This window comes from Teleopsis dalmanni, chromosome X, assembly GCF_002237135.1.
Source record: "Teleopsis dalmanni isolate 2A chromosome X, ASM223713v2, whole genome shotgun sequence".
Taxonomy (NCBI): domain Eukaryota; kingdom Metazoa; phylum Arthropoda; class Insecta; order Diptera; family Diopsidae; genus Teleopsis; species Teleopsis dalmanni.
In genome coordinates this window covers 32,178,267-32,204,184 of record NC_051848.1, presented here as the reverse complement: position 1 = coordinate 32,204,184, position 25,918 = coordinate 32,178,267, and the positions used below count along the sequence as shown (strand labels likewise).

Here is a 25,918-nt window from a genome sequence, read left to right as displayed (position 1 = left end):
GACAACTGCATAAAATAGTTCAGAGTTATTCTTTTACAAGACTTCGTGGAGGTTACAGACATCTATGAGAAGAGTTACACGACAATATCTACATCAAACACAAAATAGTACCTGCATATTTAATTTAAAATTAAACTTTTTTATGCTTGTAGATGAACATTGCTTCGCATGATGCCCATCAAATCTCTACTTGGCTGTGCATATTGACAATAACTTTTTATACTCGTATTGAGTGCATCGGAGAAGAATTGTGAGAAAACAGTTTTATCTCTATATGTCTAATATTTGTTTGTGATTTTTAAGCAGTTTGAGTTCCGGACTGATCCACTGCATTTGCAACGCTAATCTCGATCAATTCTCTGATATCGGAGTTATTTGTTTTGTTGAGTTAGCAAAAATGTAGAAAGAAGTATTTTGTATGCTCTGTACGTACAATTTTTTCAAAATAAATTTTTTTAAACAAAAAACTTAATAAACAATATGGACAATCATGATTGTAAAGTGCTTATCAAGTTTCATGAAAGGCCAAGGATGCCGCTAAAACCTCCAAGTGAAATACAATAACAACTTTGGAAATGATAAATAATATCAACAAAGTAGTGATAATTTATGGGCTAACCGCGAGGACTGTGAGATTGCTTGAACCATTACAAAAATAAAACGAAAAGCCTTTTACCAAACCTGTAGTTAGTGTGCTTACTGGAGTACTAACGGGGCATTGTGCCATTGCGCCTATGCTCCAACGGTGGCGAATTCCAACAAGTGGATTATGCAGGAGTTGCCAAGATGAAGAGGAGGTAGAATCCATCAACCACTTCCTGCGTTCTGTCCAGGACTTTAGACAAGGCGACTTCAATGTCTTGTGGATCGCTTTTTAACTGTGCATTAAATTATTGATTTAGTGAAAATTTATAATTAAGTACAATAATAAATATCGATATGATGAATTCGGAAGTTTGTTGATCTATGATCTTGTGATGTATGACCGTAATAGATCGTAGAAACACTTCTGTGTTAAAGCGTACATCAATACATTAAATATTTAAGAAACTTAAATTACCGTAGATAAAACATAGATACTCCATCATATATCGGAAACAAAAGAACATACATTGAAATAGTGAACTTTTCCCGATAAACTTTGTACGAGAAAAGCGAAGTCCGGGTACAATAATGTTAGCCTACCTCGAAAAATGCAAAATAATAACCAACCAATTTAATTACTTGAATGGTAATATTGAAGGAAGAAAGTAGAACAAATCTACTAAAAAAAGAAATTATGTTTCATTACAACAGTACACAAGTAATTTCGAAAACACAATTACACAGTTCTCGTATATTATAATAGATTTGACTATCTAATATAATAGATGAGTATAATAAACATCACTGAGCACAAAATGAAGTTAGAGAAATGGTCAGGTCTACGATCCATAGTTCATTATCATTGATAACGAATACCCGCTCTCAATTGCTGTTGAAGTTTTTGACAATTTTAAAGAAAGCTAGAGAAATGTCTGCGGCAACAGAGAGAGTAATAGAACTGAAATGACTACAACAGCAAAATAGTATCATCAGAATTGTATAATAATGAACTAAGAAATATTAAAAATTCTACAAACTAATCTTTATAGAAAGTAGGCATCCTTTTGCTCTGATAAAACTAGTTAATTATATATACCCAGGCTAACCTTCACCTATTCTAAATATGAAATATAGATTGTGTTCATATACAATATTTTCTTTATATTATATATAGAAAATTGGACATACATATGGAATAATACCGTTTATATCTAAATAAAGCAAAAGGTTTCAGTGCAAACACGAGTGTAAATCATCTATATAGAAAATCGATAATGGATGATTAATCTGTATAATTAATTTATAATTTATAATTAATTTACAAATTAATGCCATAATATGCTATAACGTATATTATATGACATTTTATACTTTTCTATTTAGAATAATTAAATAATGAAGTGACAAATATGTTGCAATATAAACAAAGTCTGTAACTACTGTTGGCTGGGCATTAAATATATTCAGTAAGATTTAATTATAAATAATATAATTTTTATATAATTCTTTTATTTACTTAATCTATTGGTTTAAAAACAAACTTAACTCGCTTATAAATAAATTAAATTAAGAAACTCGTTTTGCAAACAAACCATAGCATACTGGAAAGATGATGAGAAGTACTTAGACAGTATATTAAACAGCAACAGTATTGGTGACAATATAGGTATAAAGTGGGATTTAGCTGAAAATATTAATCAGTTTCAAAGAATTAATAGAAACTTTTAGTAGTTCTACTTCAATAAATGTTGTAGAGAGGACTCTGGAGTTGCATAACATAAATATCTGAACCAGTTAATTGTGTAAGTCTAGGGAAAGTATTTAATCACAACCGTTTGGCTCGTATTTCTTATACATAGGAAGAGTAATAAATTACTATGAGAAAATAGTTGTTGCATATATTTTTTTTGAATATGTGTACTTTTTCAAAAGTTATATTTAAGCGAATGAAGAGCTTTGCATAGATCGGTGGTATATTTTGTATCGAAAATAGGACGCATTGTTCTATTGGTGGATACAATAACAAACACAATTATCTATTTGTTCTGTCCACGAAAAATTGTTGTATGATATGGCATATAGAGGACAAAAGTCGTCAGTTCTGAACACTACAGCCTGACAGACATATATTAAACCCTGTTTTTTAGCATGAAATTGAAGATATATGTATGGACGATATGTAATATAAACAGTACGACGTGGAATTTTACGTTTTGGTAATGTAAATTTGCCACCAAAATCTTGTAATTTATGAAGTTTTAGTTTTTTTATGAGGTTATGTTAAGGATTGTGTTTATATAGACAATCTTCCAATTACAGACACTTTGAAAATTATTACAAACTATATGTCAACAAATCATAGAAAATTATCTCAAAAAGATTCAGTATAGAAAGATGTATTCCACTTACGCCTTATGGTGTAGGTCCAAATAATATATTGAAAAAAAAATGTGATTGCTATTTCAACCACAAAACGGATAGCTGAAATGTTTGACATATGAGTCTGGATTCTCCCTTAGATAAACATAAAAGTATTAATAATAATTTCTATAGTTAAAAATATACTAGATTTTGAAATGTGAATATATTTATTATCATTTTAATAACTTATATATATAGTGTGTCACACGTTATTATGAATATATCTACCTATCTACTCACTTTTCTATAAGTTTTATGCCAAATTTAGAGTAAGAGTACATATTTTAGATAAATTTTTCTTGTATTCATAATAATAAATAGCCATATTTTGAAAGAATTTATAGGATATTGTCGCAAATGTATTTAAGTATTGATTTAAAAAAAAATTTTTTTAACATAATGCGTCACAGACACGATAATGGGTTCATGCTGGTGACACAGTTCCAGTCTATTGAGCTCAACGAGTGATTGAAGGTCTGGACACCAAAATAATATTGAATGAAATAAGACAATTATATTACATTTGTATATATATGTTATTTTTAATGCAAATATAACTGGATTTTTCAAAAAAATAAAATATGTAAATGAATGTATATTGTTAAAACAAAAACTATTAAATTCCTATTATTATTAACCAACTAAATAGTGGCAATTTTACAAGTAATCTTTTTTATTATTTAATAGAATTTAAAATTATTGAAATTAAATTGTTCATATATATTAAGTAGATAATGAATAAGTGTATACAATGAAAGAAAATTTTCCTAACGGGTACCTCTGTTAAACGATGTCCAATCTTGTATGATGGATCATTCGTTTTAAATTTTTTTTTTTGTTTGTGTCAATATTTGAGTCAAATAATTAAAGCCCGTTAAAGAAAATTTCAACAGTAAATATCTATTTATTTATTTTTTTAACTTACCAGGTACAATGCAGGAAGCTGCAGCCAACAAATCCATGTTTTCGCTGTCTACCATGCTTTGAGATATATTCCAGTAACAGTTTTGCAGTAAAATGAATCCAAAACAAGACTACTAAATAATATTGTTAAAGCTACTTTAATATTGGGATTACCAATAATTTAGATATTCCAGTTGTGCATGCGATGAGATATATGACCGCATATAGGCACAGAAATCATATGCTCAGCAATAATTTATTATTTATAATGAAATAAATTATTTTCTGTTTATAAGTTATATGAATAAATTGCGTAGAATCTGTACTGTTCGACAGTACGTAGGTGCAAAACTATTAAATTGTAGAGGTTACGTTTCTTAACGTAATATAATCGGAACAGTATTATGTGTAGCGTTTACGATTCTAATAAATACATTTATTAGCTAAGATACTTTAGTTAGTTATAGCTCTTATGCACTTTTTTGGATTGTTCTCTCGATCTCTCTTCAGCGTAGGTCAAATGACGTGTATTCGTTGCGTTGTTAAGCTTGTTTTTCTCAGTTCCACTCTGCTTAGTTTGTTGGCTCAAGTCTCTCACCGAATGTTTACACTATTGACTTTGACTGCGGCTGTCAGAGATTTATAAAATTTTTGGAAAAATCAGCCGTTGTATTGTGAAACTTTACATATATAATATAATTATGTTAAGTTTGCTTTTTTATTTCACTTGGATTCTTTTTTCTTGTTTTATTTTTCTGATTTCTTATACACTATCAGATTTTGATTCATAAAACTATGCTGGAAAGAGAGAAAACAATTTGTCAATATTAATAACAATTCATTTTATATATTTTGGTAAAGTTTACATAAACAAACTATAAACAAAAGTGTATATTTTATACTAAACAAATGTTAACTAAATTGAACAGAAATCAGAAACTGTAAGCAAAAGCTTCAAGTTCAAACACGGAACGCCAATTTTGAACTGAGCACAGCATTTCTTTTTAACTTGAAATATTTTTCCATTAGTTATTCACATCTATTGAACTAAGCTGAAGCTCTGTCCATGACTGAGACTGAGACTGAGGCTGCAATTTTGCGTTACTATAGTAAATATTTATACTAAAGTTATTGCTAACAACCAAAGCGTATATTTAAAAATTTTATGTGCTTATATAAAAAACAATATAAGAACAATGCAAAAAAATGAACAATTCTTAATTCGTTGAGTTTTCCACCTACACAGCAAAAATTTTAAACCAAATTGACAGAGCGAATTCACAATTTTAATTATTGACAGAAAAAAATGATGTGATATTTTGTGTATATTCACATTATTAAAGGCATTTAAAAAACTACACAAAACAATTAGTTGTAATGAAAATCAATAATATATATAGCCATAAACATAATTTGCATTAATGAGTATTGTCTATAGAGAAACATACGAGTACATATAGACACACTCATATGTACCTACTATATTATGTGTGCTAATGAATAATGTCCAAAATTTGTTGACTGCCATATACTCATATTTTGTATTAAAGGTACGTTTTACACATATGGCAGTTTCAAATATTACTTTTTTGATGCGTTTTGCAACCATTAATTAAATAAAGTCATAAAAACAATAGTATACACAAGTAGCTCTATAGTTTTGTTGGTGTAATGACGACTTACACGCTTACTGCATTCAAAAAATGCAGTAAAAATATATAAGATTATATACTTATATAAGCAATATACTACATTGACATTATATATATTATTATGTTGAAGCTATTTGAGCCAGTGCACTTAAGCATTTTTACTCTTTATTAACTCCGAGGTATCTTCAAAACTCCTCTTTATGCCTTTACTGGATTATTGTTTACCACTTCATCAGACTAAGCATAAGTATATATATAATATAATATGTATAGAATGTTTCTATATAAAGTGTCTTCATTTCATATTTTCGCGTATAATTTTTTTATTTGTTCTTTGAACCAAGGTATCCTTTCTTGTCTTTAAATCATTTTGTTCACAAACCCTCCTTTATACAGAATATTAAAAAATACAGGAAATGTTTCTTCGGTTAAAAAATTAACCGCTAATAACTGAGATATAAACATTTACTGAAGACTTCAAGTTTGAATTTGTATATCTATGTGTCCAAACGTCTAGTTATCTACTAATTAAGGTTTTGTCACTGTCATAGTTCCATAACCATTGTTATGGTTAAGAACCCATGCCCATAGTGTATTGCCTAATGACAACACCCGGACATGGTGAAGGCTCGTGACCGGAGATTCACCAGAACAAAAAGGTGTATACTTAGCCATAAAATACTATAAACTACGTGATGGGATGCTTTACACCCATATCAAATGATGATTTACTGATAATAAAGATATAACTAAATACTAGTAATGGTACTAATAAAGTGCAATAATAAAATATAAATAAATAATATAATAAATAAAAAAATAAATAAATAAAAAATAAAAAAAATAAATAAATAAATAAAGAACAGAAGCATAATAATAATCTGCATAAAGAATTATAGAAATATAAATAAATAAAAAAATAAAAGCATAATAATAAGCTGTATAAATAGAGATATGAAAATATGAATAAAGATATAAAAATGTAAATGAAAACATAAATAAATAAATAAAGTATAGAAGCATAATGATTATAAAAAAATATAAATAAATAAAGAATAGAAACATAATAATAATTTGAATAAATAATGAATGGAAGCATAATAATAACCTGTATAAATATTTAGATGATTATAAAGATATAAAAAAAACTAAATACTATTAAATGTAGTAACATTTTACTACCATAAATATATAATAAATAGATAAAATAGCACAATTAAAACAATATATAATTAAAAATGATAAAATATAAATAAATAAATAATTAAAAATGGAACTATAATGTTAACGATAAATACTAATATAATTAAACGGATGTTAAAATAACTAGAAATGACTATTGATACAACTAATTAATAAATAAAAAATATTAGATATACAGCTAAATCTCCGTACGTTTGTGTTTTATCTGCGAGAGGTTACAATATCAATAGATATTCAAAGGTAAGTTTCCACTTACACTTTTCGCCTAGAAACTACCTAGGCTTATCAGAGTGAAAAAATACAAAATTGTATTTTATAGCGTGTCCGTTCGTATAATGTTATAAGTTCGTACAAAAAAGCATACAATAATAATAATAATAAAGTAATATAATAATAGTAATATAATGAAAATATTAATAGTAAAAAATATATAGAAATAATAAAAGGTGTAACTTAATAAAAACATTAATAAAAATGTACTAAAACCTTCATTTTTAACTTTGACCTATTATTGCCAAAGACCCAGATGTCTAGAAGAAGAACTGGCTGAAGTTTTAAATTTTAAATATTTAACTTAAATTATCAACTAATATATTTATTAACTTTGGATAGGTGTGCTTACTATACTTATGAAGAATATACTATTGTATATGAAATGTGCTAGAGAAAGTTTTTTATATATCATTTGTGACAAACATCCTAAAGGTTCATCAGGGCTGCTTTAGATTTTCAAAATAGGGCTTTGTAATTATGATATGGTTATGACAGTAAAAGTACAAAGATACAGATGCTAGAGTTTTGAGCACAGAGGAAAAAGTATGCAAACATGATAATGACAAAGTTCCAGTTGCCAAAAAAAGTTATAACTGGGTAAATAATCGTTAGCCAGTTATAAGTCTGATAGTAGAATAAAACAATCTGGATTTGTTTATTTTTGTGTTCAAACCTTCAGTTACCAGAAAACTGGAGGTTTGAACAGACTTATAACTATCAGACTTATAACTGCATAACGGTTAATTGCCCAGTCATAATTTTTGGATTCTATGTAAGAACTTAGAACACCCTTTTTAGCATGTTCGCCAGCTGTTTCTTTACCTTTCTTATTCAATATAGTTTTTAGATATTTACCTTTATTTATATACAGTATAAAGCGTTATAAAAGTTTTTTAATTAAAAAACTTATGAGAATAAATTAAAATATCACATAATTTAATTTATCTTTTAATTTGTAGTTTATTAAATGCTGAAAAATCAATTAAATTATCGTTATAAAATATGTGCAGATAATAAGTTACAGTCGTTGTAACAAATTACAGAAGAGATGGGTACATCGTTACATCCACTTTATCTTATCTTATTAAGATAACAATTGGACTAAATGCAATTTGTATTGTGGTGTTAAAATTTAATTTTTAATTTACTAACTGTAGAGTGACTTGAGAGCAATTTTAATTCAAATAAAAACTTTATGACTAAATATAGCACAAGTTTAACTCTCGTAAATAGTACAAAAATAAAATAAATAATAAAGAGTAAAGGTGTTGACTTTGTTTAAAAAAGTAAATATTTAAACCTTGCATTATTGTAGTGTTGGACTTAAACAGAGTGAGTTCCAATTAAAAATATTGACAAGTTGTCAGTTAATAAATTATTCAATCGATACTTAACTGCAAAGCGCAAAATTCTCTTGGTCGTCGAATGGTGTTCAGTAGTATTGACTTTCAAAAGAAAACTTAAGCAACTTATAAAAGACATAAATATCAGATACAGATGTTTTCTTTTTCTTTTTTTTGCCTTTTACAACATATCTGTAGATATAGGTGTATTCATTGTATAGAATGAATGCGTTAATGTATCTACAATATACATTTCAAATATGTAATAAATGTGATCTCAATATTTTAGTTAATGTGTTTGTGTTTGTGTTTGTCGATTTTATATGTAGAACAAGAAAAGTGAACCCATAAAACCTACGAGTGAAACACTCCTCTTATAATTTAACTGCGACTCTTACTTTTGTCATTCTTGACTATAGACTTTGTTCAGTGTTTACTGTTCACTGTACAGTGTTCAGTGTTCAGTGTTCACTATATACTGTTTACTGTAATATTTTGAAACATAAAGGCAGGCAGGCAGCCAGTCAATGGCAGTACTAATGACGTACATTCTTCAGCTAACAGATAGAAATAAAGTAAAAGCCGTATGCCACATACATATATTAGTTACTTTATTTATGTACATCTCCAAACAAATTTAATTCTATACAAATGTAGATATCTGCATACATATACGCATACGTATATATCTAAAATTGTACCCATAGTTGTACGCAATTGAAAGCCCAACATGGTTTCTTCTGTTTCTTCCGCGTGGTTGTAAATATTGGCAATAGAAGCAAACGACTGTCTGTCTGCCTGACTTATTATACTCTTTTGTTTTATTTATTTATTTATATATATATATATATATATTTTTTTTTTTATTTTATTTTATTTTATTTCATTTGAAATTTTTTGTATTTTATTTTAATTAAATTTTTTATCAACGATACGACGACTAATTCAAATGATATATAAATAAACCTAAGTAGAACTGCTTTCAAATGAACCTGACATTTTATTCAATTAAATTATTCGCAGGTGATGTAATTATGTTAGTATGTGATATTTTTTCTTGTTCTTGCTTTCAACTGATATCTTTCAATACAAAAGTGTAGATAATTTAATTTACGCTTCGAAGGGAAATTAAGATATTTTTTTTTTTGTTTTGTGTAGAACAGAGGAACATAAAAATGTACATAAATAGTAATAAAGCGGCGGAAACTACGTAGGAGTTTTAAATAAATCATTTATTCAACGACTTTCAATTCTTTAGCGACTTTTAAAACAGAATTTTTTTAATTATTGTATTTTAAATTAAAATGTTTATTAATCCAAAGGTTAAAAATATAGTAAAAATAGTAAATAGTAGAAATAAGATTAATTTATGACATCTGAAATATGAAGAGTTTTATGATGTTGAATATATTTTCACAGTATATAGTAGTCAGTTTCCTGAAGATAACTTTAAGCTAAAGTTGAGATATTCAAAATAAAATTTGGTGTAAAATAATATAATTTGTTTTTAATGTTAATTTTTTTTTGTATCGCGTCTATCAGAAAGAAACTATTTAAAAGCTAAAAGAAATTCGAAGGGTTCGAATAGAAATTGAAAGACAACAACAAAAATTTTAGTTAATTGATTGAAATTTTACAGACCATACAACGCTGTTTCGGGCGTTTTTTTTTATCCCGCGTCTTATGACGAAAAGAAACTATTTAAAAGCTAGAAGGGTTCGAATAGAAATTGAAAGACAGCAACAAAAATTTTAGTTAATTGATTAAAATTTTGCAGACCATGCAACGCTGTTTCGGGCATTGCCACAAGTACTCATCATCAGTACTCTTAGGAAATATTTGAATTTCTTAGTTAATTTATAACCCGTACATAATTTGTTTGTACTGCAAGTGCCAGGGTTAGAACTCGTGCCTGTCAAATTAGAAACTATGACTAATCATGTTTTTCAACAAGTAGCCAATGATACAATGTTAGGACTATGTAATGGATGCAGTTATACATCACAGCAAAGTTCTTTCCATTGACGAATCAGTATGATGAGATGCTGAATCATTTTTTGCAATTTTTATTTTAACCAGACTATTTGCAGACAATAGAAGCTTGCATTAATCGTTTATTTAGAGGGCGATATTTTATAAAGCATGATAGCCTTTCAGCCTTACTTCACAGAAATGTCAACTTAATAGAAAAAAGTCGAAAACTTTGTGATCATCCTTGAAAGAAGCAGTTTAAATAATTGAAGTTCTTTAAGTTTTGTCAAATACTTAAATGCTCTGGAAACATTGAAATATGGAAATTAAGATCATAATTTTTGTCACAAATTTAAACTAAATTTATTATATTTTTGATTAGTTGAAGAAAAATAATTCATAGTAAGCTAGATATACAGTCTCTCAGTCTCCAAAATATAGAAGAAACGTTTTATAAGATATGCAATAAAATGAATTGACTTAAATAAGTAATACATAAAATAATCAACATTTTCGTAAAAAACTTATTTAAGTAGTAATTACAAGTATTTATTAACCTAAGTGCGACAATGTCTCAACAGCGAGAAGTCGAACGAATTAATGCAATAGTGACTAATAATATAAATAATGACAGGCAATGATAATTACAATAAGTATATGAGATATGACATATATGACATATATCATATGAATTTTCCTTCATATTTACATGGCATTACATCTTGACTTTACTAAGAATTTTGTGTAATTTTATGGAAAGCAAACCAAAAGGAATGATTATTACATTAGTGATAATTACGTAACTCATACGCAACGTTGACCACGAAACGTCAAATATATAATTTAATACGATAGTTAATTTAGACGTAGAATATTTTTTATACTTAACAAATTATTTGCAAAAAACAAATATATAATTAACTAATTTGTATACATTAGTTGTAGGCATAAGATAGAAAATTTTATGATTCTCAGATTTTACAGTATGTTCAAATATATATATATATGTATATAATAAGTATATTAAAGTATACAAAAATTCCTAAAATTAAAATTAATCGTTTTATTTGAAATAATACCATAAAGATCTGCGACATAATATATAATAGTAGAATAAGTTAATTATAAAGTTAGAATATTTGAAGTATCGAATCGTTAAATGCTTTTAGGTTATTAATAATGACAATTAAATTGCATTCCTTTACAATGGACTACACGGATACCGGGATTTTATATAGTTCGAACAGTCATTAGTTTCGATTTATCACATAATCATGCAGTAATGGAGCAGATAACGTGTAATTTCCGGTATTCTTCTATCACATTGGCATTGTATATACAATTAGAATTTAAAGTACTTTAAGTATGTCTTAGTGGAACTATGACCAGTTATATTAATTTAAAGAAAACTTCCAAATTTATCTAAAGTTATAATTTAGCTCCGTTAAAGCTTGAAAAAAAAATCCTTAATACTATAACTAGTTGATTGTTTACAGAATGTATTTTGCCACTGACATAACTCATTGGAAATACAGTTTATGCCACGTCAGCGTTTTTTGGATTCACCCTTATTTTTGTATAGATGACTGAATTACAAATACACATGAGAACAGTATAACTTACTAATACGGTATGTTACTATACTATGTCTATACTTGTACTAAGTCAAGATAACTACTCTCAAAGTATTATTATTATTACTCAATAATAGGCAGTGAGTGTACCCCGATCTAAAAGATCTATTGTGCGCCTAAATGCCCAACTAAAACAATTCTAGACTATTTATAAATCTCGTATTCAGAAACTCAGTCTTAAATGTTTATACTAAAATTTTAAATTCGGAATATTTTTTACGTATATAATATATAACGCTTCAAGTAATGATTATAAAAACGTAGTTAGCATTTTATATATTTCGTTCTACATTTATTTTCTAAATACAAAATGAATACCATTAAAAAAAGAATTTAATAATCATAATTAAAAATAAACAAATAGAAAATATACTAAATCAAACTTCTGTGACAATTTATAGAGTCCAGAAGTCTAAAAAAATGTTTATGAAAAATATTTAAATTACAAAAATGCGCGCCAAAAAATTAACAGTAGCGGCTATAAAGTAGAAAATAATAAAAAAAAAAACATAACACAATCACAACATAAAATCACTCAATCGGAAATGCTAAAATAAATAAACACAAAATGTGAATAAAGCAAAAATGAAGAAAGAGAATAGCAATAAACCAACAATAACAAAAATAAAAACAACAAAAAAAACTATTACTCGCCCACCCTAAAAAACGAGCAAAGCACAAAACTGAGCGTAAACAAACTTTAAAATGCATTATTTAAGCACCAACAACAACAACAACAGCAACGGCAACAACAATGACAATGACACTAAATGCAGATAACAACTATAACAACAACAACAATACATGAAGCAAGAATTAGTAGGAGAGTACGAATAACAGCAAAGCTGGTTGCTTTATTCGCTTACTGGTATTGTAAACGACCTTGAAATGAGAACTTAATTGCACGACAGGCAAGAGAACTCAATATAAATGATAAATTTTATATTCAGCTAACCGTAGTAGGTATTCTTGGCTTTAGCCGTTTGAAGAGAGCTTTTTGGTAGTGTTGTTTGTTGCATTAAACAAATAAACAAAATAGATAAAAAAAACTAAAAAAAAAAGAAAGTAAAAATAATTATAGATGCCTTTGCAAAACATTTACTAAATTGAAAAGTTCTTGTGAACGAATTTGTTAATCAAGCAATAACTCTTCAGAGGCAATTGAACGGAAGCCCACACGTTTAAATTACGTGTTTGAAATCATGTCGTATATACATATGTATGTCACATATACACTTATGTATATGTAGGTATAAGTATTGGACATATGCAACTATGTTATATCTAATGGAAACTCGATTGTCTTCAAATCTTAAGTAATATAATTCTGTATATTTGAGTAGATTTAAAACCGGACTTACTGATTAGATGAAAATATGCATGTAGTTGATCCAGTTGAGGGACCCCTAACCGTACTTGCTGTACGAGACTGGAGAAGGTAAGCATGAAGCATAAGCGCCTCGAGAGGCATGCTGCGTCAGGCCGAAGCCCGGTAACGGGTTGTTATGGTTATTTAAGTAAGTTAGTATGTAGATTCATATTAAGGTGTTTTAGGCTTCTGAAGTTATTTCCACCATGGACTAAATTTTTTCGAAAAATGTTGAAATTGACATCCCCTGAATCTTTTTGTGGACTAGGACATAGTACGCTCCTTTCTCTCATAAAAATATAGGACAACCAGAATAAAAAGGATTATTGGGATAAAATATCAGGATTAAAACAATCTAAATCATTATTGAATCCTATGCGTTAGTTCCACCAGCGTATATAACATAAAATATTGCACGATCATTTAGCCGAGAGAAAGGTTTGTTTTTGTTGGATCGCCATCATTTGACAAAATTTTAAAAAATTCCTCGTTTCGATTAGTACACATAAATGCTCTAGAAGTACAATGACGGTTCTTCAAGCGACGTACAAGTATATAACATTTTAACAGGTGACGGGTGACGAATCATGGATATATGTGCATGAGCCGAAACGTAAACACCGGTCGACTGTATGGGTGATTCAAGATGAACCAAATCCAACTAATGGTCGCTTGTTTTTTCGGGAAAGCTGGTCATGTGGCAACTGTACCATTACAGGAACGTAAAACGGTCAATGAATGGATTACAATCATTTGTTTACCCGTAAATCTTCAGTGAAACAAAACAGAGGAAAACAAACAAACGTCGTCAGATAATATTCCATCACGACATCGAATTGATGGGTTATCCGCCTGATTTGGCACCCAATGACTTCATCTTGTTCCCGAACGTCAAGAATAAATTGAGTGGAAAACGGACGAATAAATTGAGTGTAGACGGAAGAACCAGAATCCGTTGTTACATTTAAAAACCATGTTTTGGAGGTATCTGAAGAAGACTGGAAAAAATGCCTTGACAAATGCAAAAGTGAATTAATAATAAAAGAGAATACTTCCAGAAATAATAAAGCAATTTTTAACGACATGTACATTAGAGATATATGTTTCATAGTGTAATAGTTGAAAAATAATTTTTTAATAAATGAATAGATGAATATTTCTTAGATTCTCAATCGTACAGCGTTGGGACTTACGGGCATAATCTGAAGCCACAAAACAACGATTTGTTTACTATTTGTCGCGTTAAAGAAGTTAAGTAACTTAAAGTAGAATGAGTCTATTTTCTATATAGATGTAAGTAATTATTATTATACCATAATGATAATTCTTGATTATATGAAAATCATCCTCTTAAAACAAGAAATAAAAATTTTGGAAAGATAATTTTTGTAAACATTAATGATTTCTTACTGAAATCTTTGAATGTTTGAATATTGCAAACATAAGGGGCCTCAAACAGGAAAGCGTTTGATGGCTTCTTGTTATGTTACTTAGAATAACTTTTCATATATCGAATCTATAATATAGATTTTTATGCCTAAAGCAAATGATTTGCAAAATTTATTAATTACAAATAATCATTTCAGCGTAATTAATAATAATTATTGAAATATAATAAATATTAGTATTAAATTAGTCATTAAAATTTAACCATTTCGGTTACGAGCTGATAGCACTGATAAAGCACTGATACACAAATTTAATAATATGTATTAAACTGAAATCTTTACACAATATTACATGATAAATGTTAGTTAACTTATGGTATTACGTATTTAAACAAAATGAGAATTGTAAAAACTATATTTATTAAAATTTCAACACTTTTGGAATTACAATTCTTAAATTTTATAATTAATATATATTTTGTAAAGCCCCTATGAGTATCTAACTAAATACTTTTTTAAAATATACTGTACTTGTACTCATATGAATATGTGGAAAGTGTTTAAACTGAGTAGTATAAAGAACTGAGTATTAAATAATTTTTTTCTGCTTGTTTGCAAATTACTTGGTATTGAAGAAAAGTACTGAGTTTATCCAATTAAGGAGAAAAAAGTTGTTACAAAATCTAACACTTTCGCCATTTCATTTCGAGTATAATATATAGTAACTGATATCTTACAATTATAATTCCTAAAAAATTAAATAAACATTTTTATTAGAAGAGAATAACATCAAACTAAGCAGAATATATCATTATACTATAATGATGTTTTATAATTTTGATAAAAATATTCTCGTAAAATAATAAATAACAGTTTTGTTGTTTGTCTCTTTGAAATTCTTTTGAATGAAAATATCATGACAATAACTTTTACAACTAGTAAAATTTTAATTAAATCGAAAGTTTTGGAAAAGTATATTTGTATATTTGTAAACATTAATGAATTCTCTTACTGAAATCTTGGAGTATTTTTCTTAAATTATTGCAAATATCAAGAAAGTATTGCAGTTACACAACGAGCACCAACTTTCATTCAAGAATTCTGAAAAACTTGCTCAATTTACACGAAAAACGTAGTGAAGTGAAAAAATATTTATATGTACATCAAGTTTCCATTACGGAAAGCAAGAGGCACTACAAAACACTGTCTGGGAATAAATTGGAGGAAAGGAATCAAAACCCATCCTTGAGTTAAGTGTGAAATACATGGCGAGTAACAGAACAAAAACTTGACGAGAAAAACATTTTCTGGAGCAAACACTTCTCGTTCATACTGAGTAATCTTTTTTTTGTACTTTTAACTATTTAAGTGATTCATTAATGACATCAGCTCCCTTTACATATAATCCTACTTGTTGCAGTAAAGCAATATATCAATTTAAGTATTGCTACTTAGCTGTGAAAAAGAAATGTAAGGAATTATTATTTTTCTTTATTACAGCAGAAATACGTGACATCGGGTTTACAATTTAAGTGCGATATTATTTAAATACAAGAAACTAGTAACTACGAATTGAATCTAAATTTAAACCTTGGTATTAATTCCTTAAGTAAATAACGGAAAGAATTGTAAGTTCATTAAGTAGAATTGTAAATTCTTTAAGTAAACCCTACTGTTTACTTACATTAAAATTAATGTAAGATAATAATAATAATAATAATAATTCTTATTAATAGTTTTTTGCTAACGAAGCACAGTTCGGAAGAAATTAAGTGTATATATCTCATTTGAATGTAGTTAATATACAGTTACAATTTATTTACAAATAATAATGATGCTTTATCATTTTTAGAAAGTATATCTACAGTGCTTATTTCCACTACTGTGTCCAGGTATTGTCATTGAACAATATTCTGAAGGCATGACTTTGTAACCATAATATGGTTATGAATCCATTTATGCGTTTCGTCTGGGCACTATTATAGGCTCATCAGAGTGGAGGGTTAAAAAACTGCATGTCTAAAAGACATGGCCCCGTTAGTTGGTCTATATTATAATTATAATTCATGTTTTATTGTTAATATATTGTATAATTATTCCTTTCTGATTTATATTAAATTATTGCTACATAATGAGAAATAAATAATATTTAACTGGTATAATTCTTTAAAGTTTCTTATATATTGTATTTTAAGACGTACCTCTCTCTATACTCTTAAATAGTAATATTGATTGAGTTATAATGGCAGATCAGAATGGATTAAATACTGCAATTAAGAGTATATATATATTATTCAACTGATAAATAAAGATATTTCAACTTCTTTATTTTAGTATTTGCATTTTTGCACCAATGTGAAGATTAAATGAAGGTCATATGCTTGAATGGAATAAGTAAGCTGTCCAGTGTGGATATGGAGCTATGGATATATTCCTATTATTAGTTGGTGATTGTGAAAATAAAATAATTATTGTATATGATGTTGATTTATTATTATTACAGATTTGCATTTCTATTCTTAACGTTGGAAGTATAGTTAAGTACTTTTTAATTCTTTAGTGAGAAAAAGGTAAAAAATAATCTGCTTTGTTAAAAGGAAAACTGCTTGAAAATTACTAGAATTATTTATTGTGTTCTCATCCTGTTTTGCTAATATCACAGAGCATGAAACTATTTTTAAAGTTGTGTAATTTTCGATTTCAAGCCGCATAAATCAAAAAATTTTATGGCAGCACGCAATGTGAGGAAGTTCGACTTGCAAATTATTTCTAAAATTTATTACGCATGCAAAGTTCCATAAAGAAATGAGCAAAGAAAAAAACTGAAAGTTGAAAAATATATAAAATTAAATTAAATATTGTTTAAGAACTAGAGACGCTCGATTTGCCCACGTAAAACGGAAAGGAACTAAGTTTTTGCATTTCGCTTCGAATTTTGAATTTTAAAGTAAATCGATTCACTTCTCTCACTATTTCTTGTGTAGATTAATAACGAACATTTTAATGAAATGTCACAATAGCAACAAATGCAAAAACCTGATTCAGATACGGATGTATTACATTCGCTAAAATTATTTATTTTCTCATTTTTTGCTTTAAATTTTAAATTCTGCAATTGAGATAATTTGCGGTTTGCATGCAAATTGGTTTTTATATAACCACGCATAAAATAGTTACGTCTAAACTATTTATACCTGAAACCTTTACGTAAATATAGATATAAATCCATACTGTATTTATTATTCAACTTCAAGCACTTTCCTTTTTTCGCCATGCAAATTACCTAAATATAGTGTTTTATCTGCAATGTATATATTGCCAAAGGAGCGCCGCCTTTCAACTTGCATAAATACAAATATTGTTGCCTGCCCATTAAGTAAGCCATAATTTACACTTTATTTTACCTCCTCTGCCTAACTTTACCTCACATAACTGCAATTACAAACTATTTAGCTAAAAGTCAGATAATATTTCATATACAATAATATATGGATGTGCTAATATTTTATCTAAATGTTGAGCAGAAATTGTGGTTTCTAAAGACTAAAATTAATAAGAATGACAAATTTCAATAATAAGTTAGGTTAGGTTGGAGTGACCTTAAACGCATTGCACTGAAACTAACTTAAGCAAACATAATGGTCTGTTGCAATGACATGGTTAAGAAACCGTTCATACGCCAGACCTGAAGAACCACCGTAAAGGTATATGTTCAAAACAACAACTGCACGTGTAGGTAGGTTGCCTTTGAGAATGAGCGACTCCACTATTTAAGTAAAAGGGAACCCACCTAACAAGTCTATGAAAGGTTAAATATCACATGCATATAACTTATTTTGGATAATTTAGGCATATCTGTGATAAAAAAGATAAATATTTATGGAAAGAAAGATAATTCGTAACGAGATCAAAGTTGTCATCAACGATTATGCTTCACACAACAAAGGCGGAGTAGACACATCTATTATATGTTATACAATACATTGATTCTAAATTATACAAATTATTTCTGATATTAAATAAAATAGTTTAACCAATCATGGATGCAATTTAAGATCAGTTAATTAACTATTCTAATAACAAAGTTTATCGGGATGTCTAAATATACGTCTTAAATTATATGTAACAGGTATCTAGAATTATTATATAAACTACAAAAATCATTTAAAATTTATCTTGTCATGTTTAAAGTAAGCCTCAGTGAGTGTGGTACAGTGGTATCACAGCTTAACGCGACTATCCATAAATTTTTGTTGGACTGATTAAATTTGGCTTTTAAATTCTTTACCGAATTTTCTTCTATGGGACAATACTATTTTAAGCTACTAACAAAACAACGTCATACTGAGTCATATCAGGTGAATACAGTCGCTTATCTTCGTTGAAGTGACTTTGTGCCATCGCAGAACATTCAAAAGTATTATTTAATTTCAAAAATATCTAATTTTAAATTTGTTTAAAATTAAATTTGTTAATAAAAATTCCAGAAAAATGTGCGAACATACAAATCAAGTACGACTTTGGGTCAATTGGCTAATAAACGCTGATTTTAAGTTTCAAATTTGGCAGGGTACGAGGTCAATTCCTAGTACTTGCAGTCTTAAAAAATTATTTATGAATAATTGAATATAAGAAATAATTCCAAGACCATTAATAATAGGTATTTGACAATACTGGAAAGAGCTGTATGATCAGCCATAAATTCAATTAATTAAAATAATATAAAAACAATTGTTGTTGTTGTAGTTCACTACTTTTCGAAACATCTTTTAAAAAAAATATCTAAAATAAATCAATCGGGTAACAGATCACGTTTAAAACTTGCATGGTAGTATATAATAGTGCCATTAACACACAGAAAATGTTAAATGTTAAAAGTATCTTTATATCATTTTTTTTTGAAAGAAAACTTTATACAGAAAATATAATATAGTTTCAAAAAGAAACTGGACTTCTGAAAGCTACGTATTTGTACTGAACCCATCAATTGATAAATACTTGCGCCAGTAGGATCAACCATTCTGTACTTAACTGATTTCATATTTTGCGATTTTTATCAAATCAGAGAGATGCATTTACCGATGGAGAACGGACCTTTCCAAAAATGGACTAGAATCAAGCCACAATGGATTAATTGTACAAGTACAATATATCCAAAATCTCTTACCGCGATAAAGTGAATAAGATTCTTTATTTAACATACTTTTAGACTCTGTGAATCAGTCTTTTGAATCAGATGGGGACTGTTATAAAATCACTTTTGCTAAAAAATTTCAACTGTTTCTATTTATACTATTGAAAATATTGACAGAAGCATTGTCAGTAGATGGCCCAATGTTCCCCTGGGAACGTACTGGATTGATTGATTGATTGATTGTCAGTAGAAATTTTTAGTGAAATTATTCTTGTATCTCAAAAAATAGTGGTGCTTATCAACACATTTAATTTTTGCAAGCATTTAGTACTGTTAACCAGCACTTTTTATTTAATTTATTTTGCTTTTTGATGTAGTTTTTAAGACCTTTGGCGTTTGTTTTTTTTATATATGATTTTGATAGCTCATTTGTATGATTTCAATTTAGTAGATGGCAATTTTTTGTATCATCTATCATAATAAAGTATTTTAATACTAACTTAGTCGATAAGATAGCTGATGAATTTTGGGTTATAATATACATGACTGCAAGTACACGCTATATATTTCAGTTCAGATTGAAAAGATGATCAATGTCTAATATAGAGTCTTGAAGATATATACAACACAACACCATTCTATGTACTTTGCAAAAATGTTATTATAAGAAATGAATCCAAAATACGTATATTTATTGAACAATTTCAAAAAATAATTTAAAAGCAGAAAACAAATTTGTTTATCTAAATTGCAAATTTCACTTTTTTGCGAATTTTAAATTAAAGGCAAAATTTTTATATTCGGTTACATTATAAGGGGAAATAATTTTATGATAAAACAATTTGAACCAAAAAATATTTAGAAATACCAGTCCACTTTGTAATGAGGACTTTTTCACTGTCTGACTTAATTACTAGTACTTAATTTCACTTAATTTATTGAGAATCATTCTTCTGCCTTTTCGTCCCTGCTCATGTTGTTATTGATTTTATTGTGATTTTAATAATGTATAGCTGTGTGTATGCTCGAGTATAAATTTAAGTAAATATCAAGTACGTAAAGAAGTTAAATAAATCACTGTTACTACTGCTGTCGTTATTGTCTTTATTGTTGTAACATATATATAAATATAGAAATTAAAAGTCCTGTGAAAAATTATTTTTAATTAAATTTTTTCATTGCCAATTTTCGACAAAACCAATAAAAAAGCACATTTTATAGTACTAAATTTTATTCAAAATTAATTGATTATATTTATTTTAGTGCAGTTTTTGACAAATTTTATTTGTTTTCGTAAATTTGACACCATTTTTAGTGTTTGGATTAATTATTTTAGTAAACAGAGGTTGATACCATAACGAAAATTTTTTATAATCCAGCGTTTAACTGAAGTTTCTCGTAATAATGAATTTCAATTTGAATAAAAATGGTAATTAATGAAGTTTCATTTAAAATTTTAATAAATTTAAATCAATTAGGTTTAAGTGTAGAATTGCAAAGTCGATAGAATGATATATATTAAAAAATATACGAGTATCAACATATCCAATAATAAAATAAATATTTTTTTAAAAGTTCTGTCAAAATAACGCCTCTAACTTGGAAGTGCAAATATGAATTTATGTGATTTTATGAGTTTTTTCAAAAAAGATTTGTCCAATTGATAGGCATACAAACATACACAAATCTACACATACATAAAATCGAATATATTATATATTTTCTACTCACAAAAGGAAGCAGATTTTTTTTATTAATACTAATATATTTCACTGACTCAATAGACAATAAAAATTTCTGTCATCAAATTTTGTGTATAAAGTTTTAGCAATGAAATGTAAACATTTGAAGGCACAAATCAATACGAAAAAATGGTTTTTGCTGTGAACATCATCTGTACCAGAGCTACAAAATATAAAATGGGTTATAAATATCAGAAAGAAATGTAAAAATATTATGTATCAGTTTCAGTTGTAAAAAGCCCATCTATAACAAAAGTGGAATAAAGGTGCACTATGCTCATATTGTACCAGTTGGAATTATTCTTTTAAAATACTTGTAACATAAAGAATAAAACAAAAAATAGATTATATTTATAAAATGATAAATCAATTATTTGTTTGTAATGACTATCTTAGGAGAATAATAAGGATTACTTAGAGTATTTAAAGGCCAAACTAAAATTAAACCATACATATACCATATTAACATAATAAATCTTCTGTTCTTTTACAATCACTTGAAAAGTTTTCTTAAAGTGCTTTTTAAACCGGCAAAACAAGCAATACCTGTACTAACATAATACCTTCTATTAGGTTCCAGTGACAATTTTAAAAAGGAAACGGTTAACCCCACATATGGTAGGTTTCATAACTCAAGTATTATTATAAACAATAACATTATGCACCATGATTCAGTTGATCTATTATAGTAGCCTCAGTTACTTTAACATATTCTTCAGCTATTATATTATTATTATAATAATAATTATTATTATAACAATATTATTATAATAATATATTATTATAATATATATATTACATATATTATATAATATATAATATTATTATAATAAAATAAATAAATAAACATAAAAGAACTAAAAAAATAAAAGAAATAAATTACATAATAAATAACTTATAATAAAATAAAATTATAATATATAATAGTACTTATTATAAAATAAAAATAACATTATTATATTATTATAATAATAATAATATTATTATATAATTACACTATATAATATTATATTATTACACTAATATTATTATTATATTATTATAGTAATAGTTTTATTATATTATAATAATAATAATATTATTATTATGTTATTATAGTAATAATATTATTATAATAATATTACTTATCACGATCTAGTTAGTCTATTATACTAATTTTAGTTTCTTTAACAGATCCTTTGGGTATTAAGGAACGTAAGCACCTTGATTGATTTGATTTTGTTGTATATTATATATTGTGTCAGGCAAGTGTTGCCCAGTTTTCGATATGTGTTTAGATGTTTAAATATCTATTTTTCATAAACCGTAGGTTCCTTTCGTTGTAATAATACCTCAACCTGCAGATGCTATATCCATTATAACATCTATTATAACAATTTTAGTTTTAGCCTGCGTGAAAATAAAGTTAATCGGGCTGACTGTAAGCCAAACATAGACTTACTGGTTCCTAGTAATATCAGATAGAGTTAAGTCTTCACATAGTTTTTTATGGTAAGGATTTCTGCAAATTTAAGCAATAATTGAAATTCTATTCCTATAAAAAAGCTACCACAACCATTCTTTAAATATTTTTTAAGCTTGTTTTTAAACCAAGATCTGAATTATGAATCTAGACAGTGGCTTATATAAAGCTAACACAAATAGCAGTAAAACAATTATTAAAAATAAAATTTTAAATACAATATTTTAATTAAAATATTGATAATAAAAAATTTCACTTCATTATATTATTTCTAAAATAATATATACAATACAGCATCTCAATATTTTAATTTAACATATATATTTGGTGTTTTTTCTAGTTTTTAATAACTTAGGTTAAACGTTAGCAAATTGGATGTAGGGTGACAGAGAAAAATAAACAAATTTTGTTTATTTTTTTGTGCAACTAAAGCTATTTGCAACCGCAAAATTTTTATTGGTCCATGACATAAAAGTATTTTCATTACAGAGCAGGATAAACCCATAACAAACAAAATATCTTCTTACGTATCAGTGCAAAAAAAAAAAAAAAAAAGATTTTATGAAACAAAATAAAAACTTGGAAAAAAAACTCCTAACACATAAAAGAGTAAGTATATAACATATAAGTTGACTAAATACAACTTTTTGTCTGATAAAATAGTTATGTATACTTTTATACGCAAACATATTAGATGATAGATAGGAGCTCTTGTATTTTTCCATCTTTCATAAATTTTATATTTATTTCTTTTAAAAATTATAATAGTATTTTTAATTATTTCTCTATAATATGCCTTAAATCGGAAATTTTTAATTATTTTTGTATAAATATATATTTTTAAACTTAACATAATATTGACAAAGTCCTACTAACGCTTGGAATTAATAAGATGAACTTGACGATTTTGGAATTTCACTATATATTAATAGAGAGGTTTCGAAAAGTAGTGAAATAGAACAATAAAAATTTTTTTTATATTATTTTAATTAATTCAATTTTTGGCTGACCATATGACTATTTCGAGTATTACCAAATACCTATCATCATTGGTCTTGGAATTATTTCTTATATTCAATTATTCATAAATAATTTTTTGAGACTGCAAGTACCAAGGAACTTTGAGTTATCGATCATTTCACATTAATAATTTCTATTTCACATTAATCAGAATTAACAACATACGAATATACATACATACATACGAATATACGAGCCAAGTACGGCTTTGGAACAGTTTGCTAATGAACGCTGACTGTGAGCATCAAATTTGGGAGGGCACGAGTTCAACTCTTGGTACTTGCAGTCTCAAAAAACTTGTATTTGAATAATTATATATAAAAAATAATTCTAAAACCACTGATAATAGGTATTTGGCAATACTCGAAATAATTTTCGAAACCTCTCTAACAAAATATGATCGTTTTTATTAACTAAAATAGTCACTATCGTCATACCTGACATTAAATTACAATTTACTATAAACGAATATGACATTTTTGATAGGGAAATCTAGATTTATTCTCTATTTCAAGCATATATGTCTAACCCAGGACAATTTGTTAATGAACGCGGGTCTGAGCGTCAAATTTAACTGGTTATAAGATCTATACTAGCTACTTGCAGTGTAAATAAATATTTATAAATAAATACATTTAAGAAATATTACTATGCTAAAGACAACAGATAATGGGTATTCTCCTTCGTATAATAGAACTGGTGACGCTTATTTTATAAAATATCTATAATAAGTATCTAAAGTACACAAACATATTGTAGACACAACTGCAAGATACTTGCATCAATTTTGTGGTGCAGTGTATTCTATCTCAATATACGGATATTTGCTTTACAATAAACAAATAACAAAGAATATACAAATTTTTCGGCATTTTATTAAAATTTTATTTTCAATGTTTATGTTTAAAATACAGAACGAGCCGTGCTGGTAAACAAAAAATACAATGTAAATGACGATTTTTAAATGAATTTTCTATTTCTTACAATTTAATAAAAATAAATTTTTGGATAGAAAGTAAAAAAACGAATTTAAAATGCTTTATTCTTTAGTAGCTAAGTAGGTTAGCGATATGGTAACTAAGTCTATTAGATGATGACTTGATGACTTATGGCAAGATTTTTTATTAAATAAAAATAAATTGTAGATAATATCACAGAACCGAAATTAATATCTATATTTTTTTCTAATAGATAGAAAAATATGTGGAGAAAAAAAATAAGCTTGAACCAAATTTTGAAGCAATATGGAACTTCAGAGTTAAATATTTGACACTAATTTCATTAATTTTAAATTAATTAAATTAATGTTAAAAATATTTGGACACATTATTGGTATAATGTTTCTGATTTCTGTTAATTTTTTTTTTAATTTTTCATTTACAACTTACCGCACACGTAGCTCGGTTTATTTCTTAAGGCATTGAGTTTTCTTAATGCATATCTGTAAAGAAAAAAAAAACCTTAATTACTCTAATTTAATAAAAAGAAAAATAATTTACGCACCACTAATTTATTCAAAATTTATTCAATTAATTTAATAAATAACTTTATTTACTGGACTATCATTAGTTTCTTTTTTTTCAAATTTTAAAAATACTTTAAATGATAAAGGAATGACTAAATAATTATATCAAAAAGTTATTTTTTTTTTAAATCAATTTATATTAAAAGAAACTTCATTTACTGGACTACTATGATTTTAAATAGATTTCTTTTTAAATAGAAATTGTGAACTCACGTTTAGACTAGTAAATAGACTATTGTGAACTCACGTTTTTCTTTGTATATTTTAATAACATATCTATTGGTTTCTTTCTA

At 26.9% G+C, this 25,918-nt stretch overlaps 1 protein-coding gene across 2 annotated transcripts in view; it reads right to left on the bottom strand.

Annotated features, from left to right (window-relative positions):
* The window catches only part of LOC119662761 (putative uncharacterized protein DDB_G0277255), a 53,545-nt gene extending 27,920 nt beyond the window's left edge, over nucleotides 1-25,625 (bottom strand). Inside the window, exons 1-3 of one of the 2 annotated variants that reach the window (XM_038072508.1) lie at nucleotides 25,604-25,625; nucleotides 25,489-25,541; nucleotides 3,932-4,702 (exon numbers count right to left, since the gene is read on the bottom strand). In XM_038072508.1, coding sequence (XP_037928436.1) covers nucleotides 3,932-3,986 — 55 coding nt within the window. In that variant the 5' untranslated portion in view covers nucleotides 3,987-4,702; nucleotides 25,489-25,541; nucleotides 25,604-25,625. Of the gene's footprint in view, nucleotides 1-3,931; nucleotides 4,708-25,488; nucleotides 25,542-25,603 lie in introns of both variants that reach the window. The other variant, XM_038072507.1, reaches the window with a different exon arrangement.
* Between the last annotated feature and the right edge of the window lie 293 nt (nucleotides 25,626-25,918).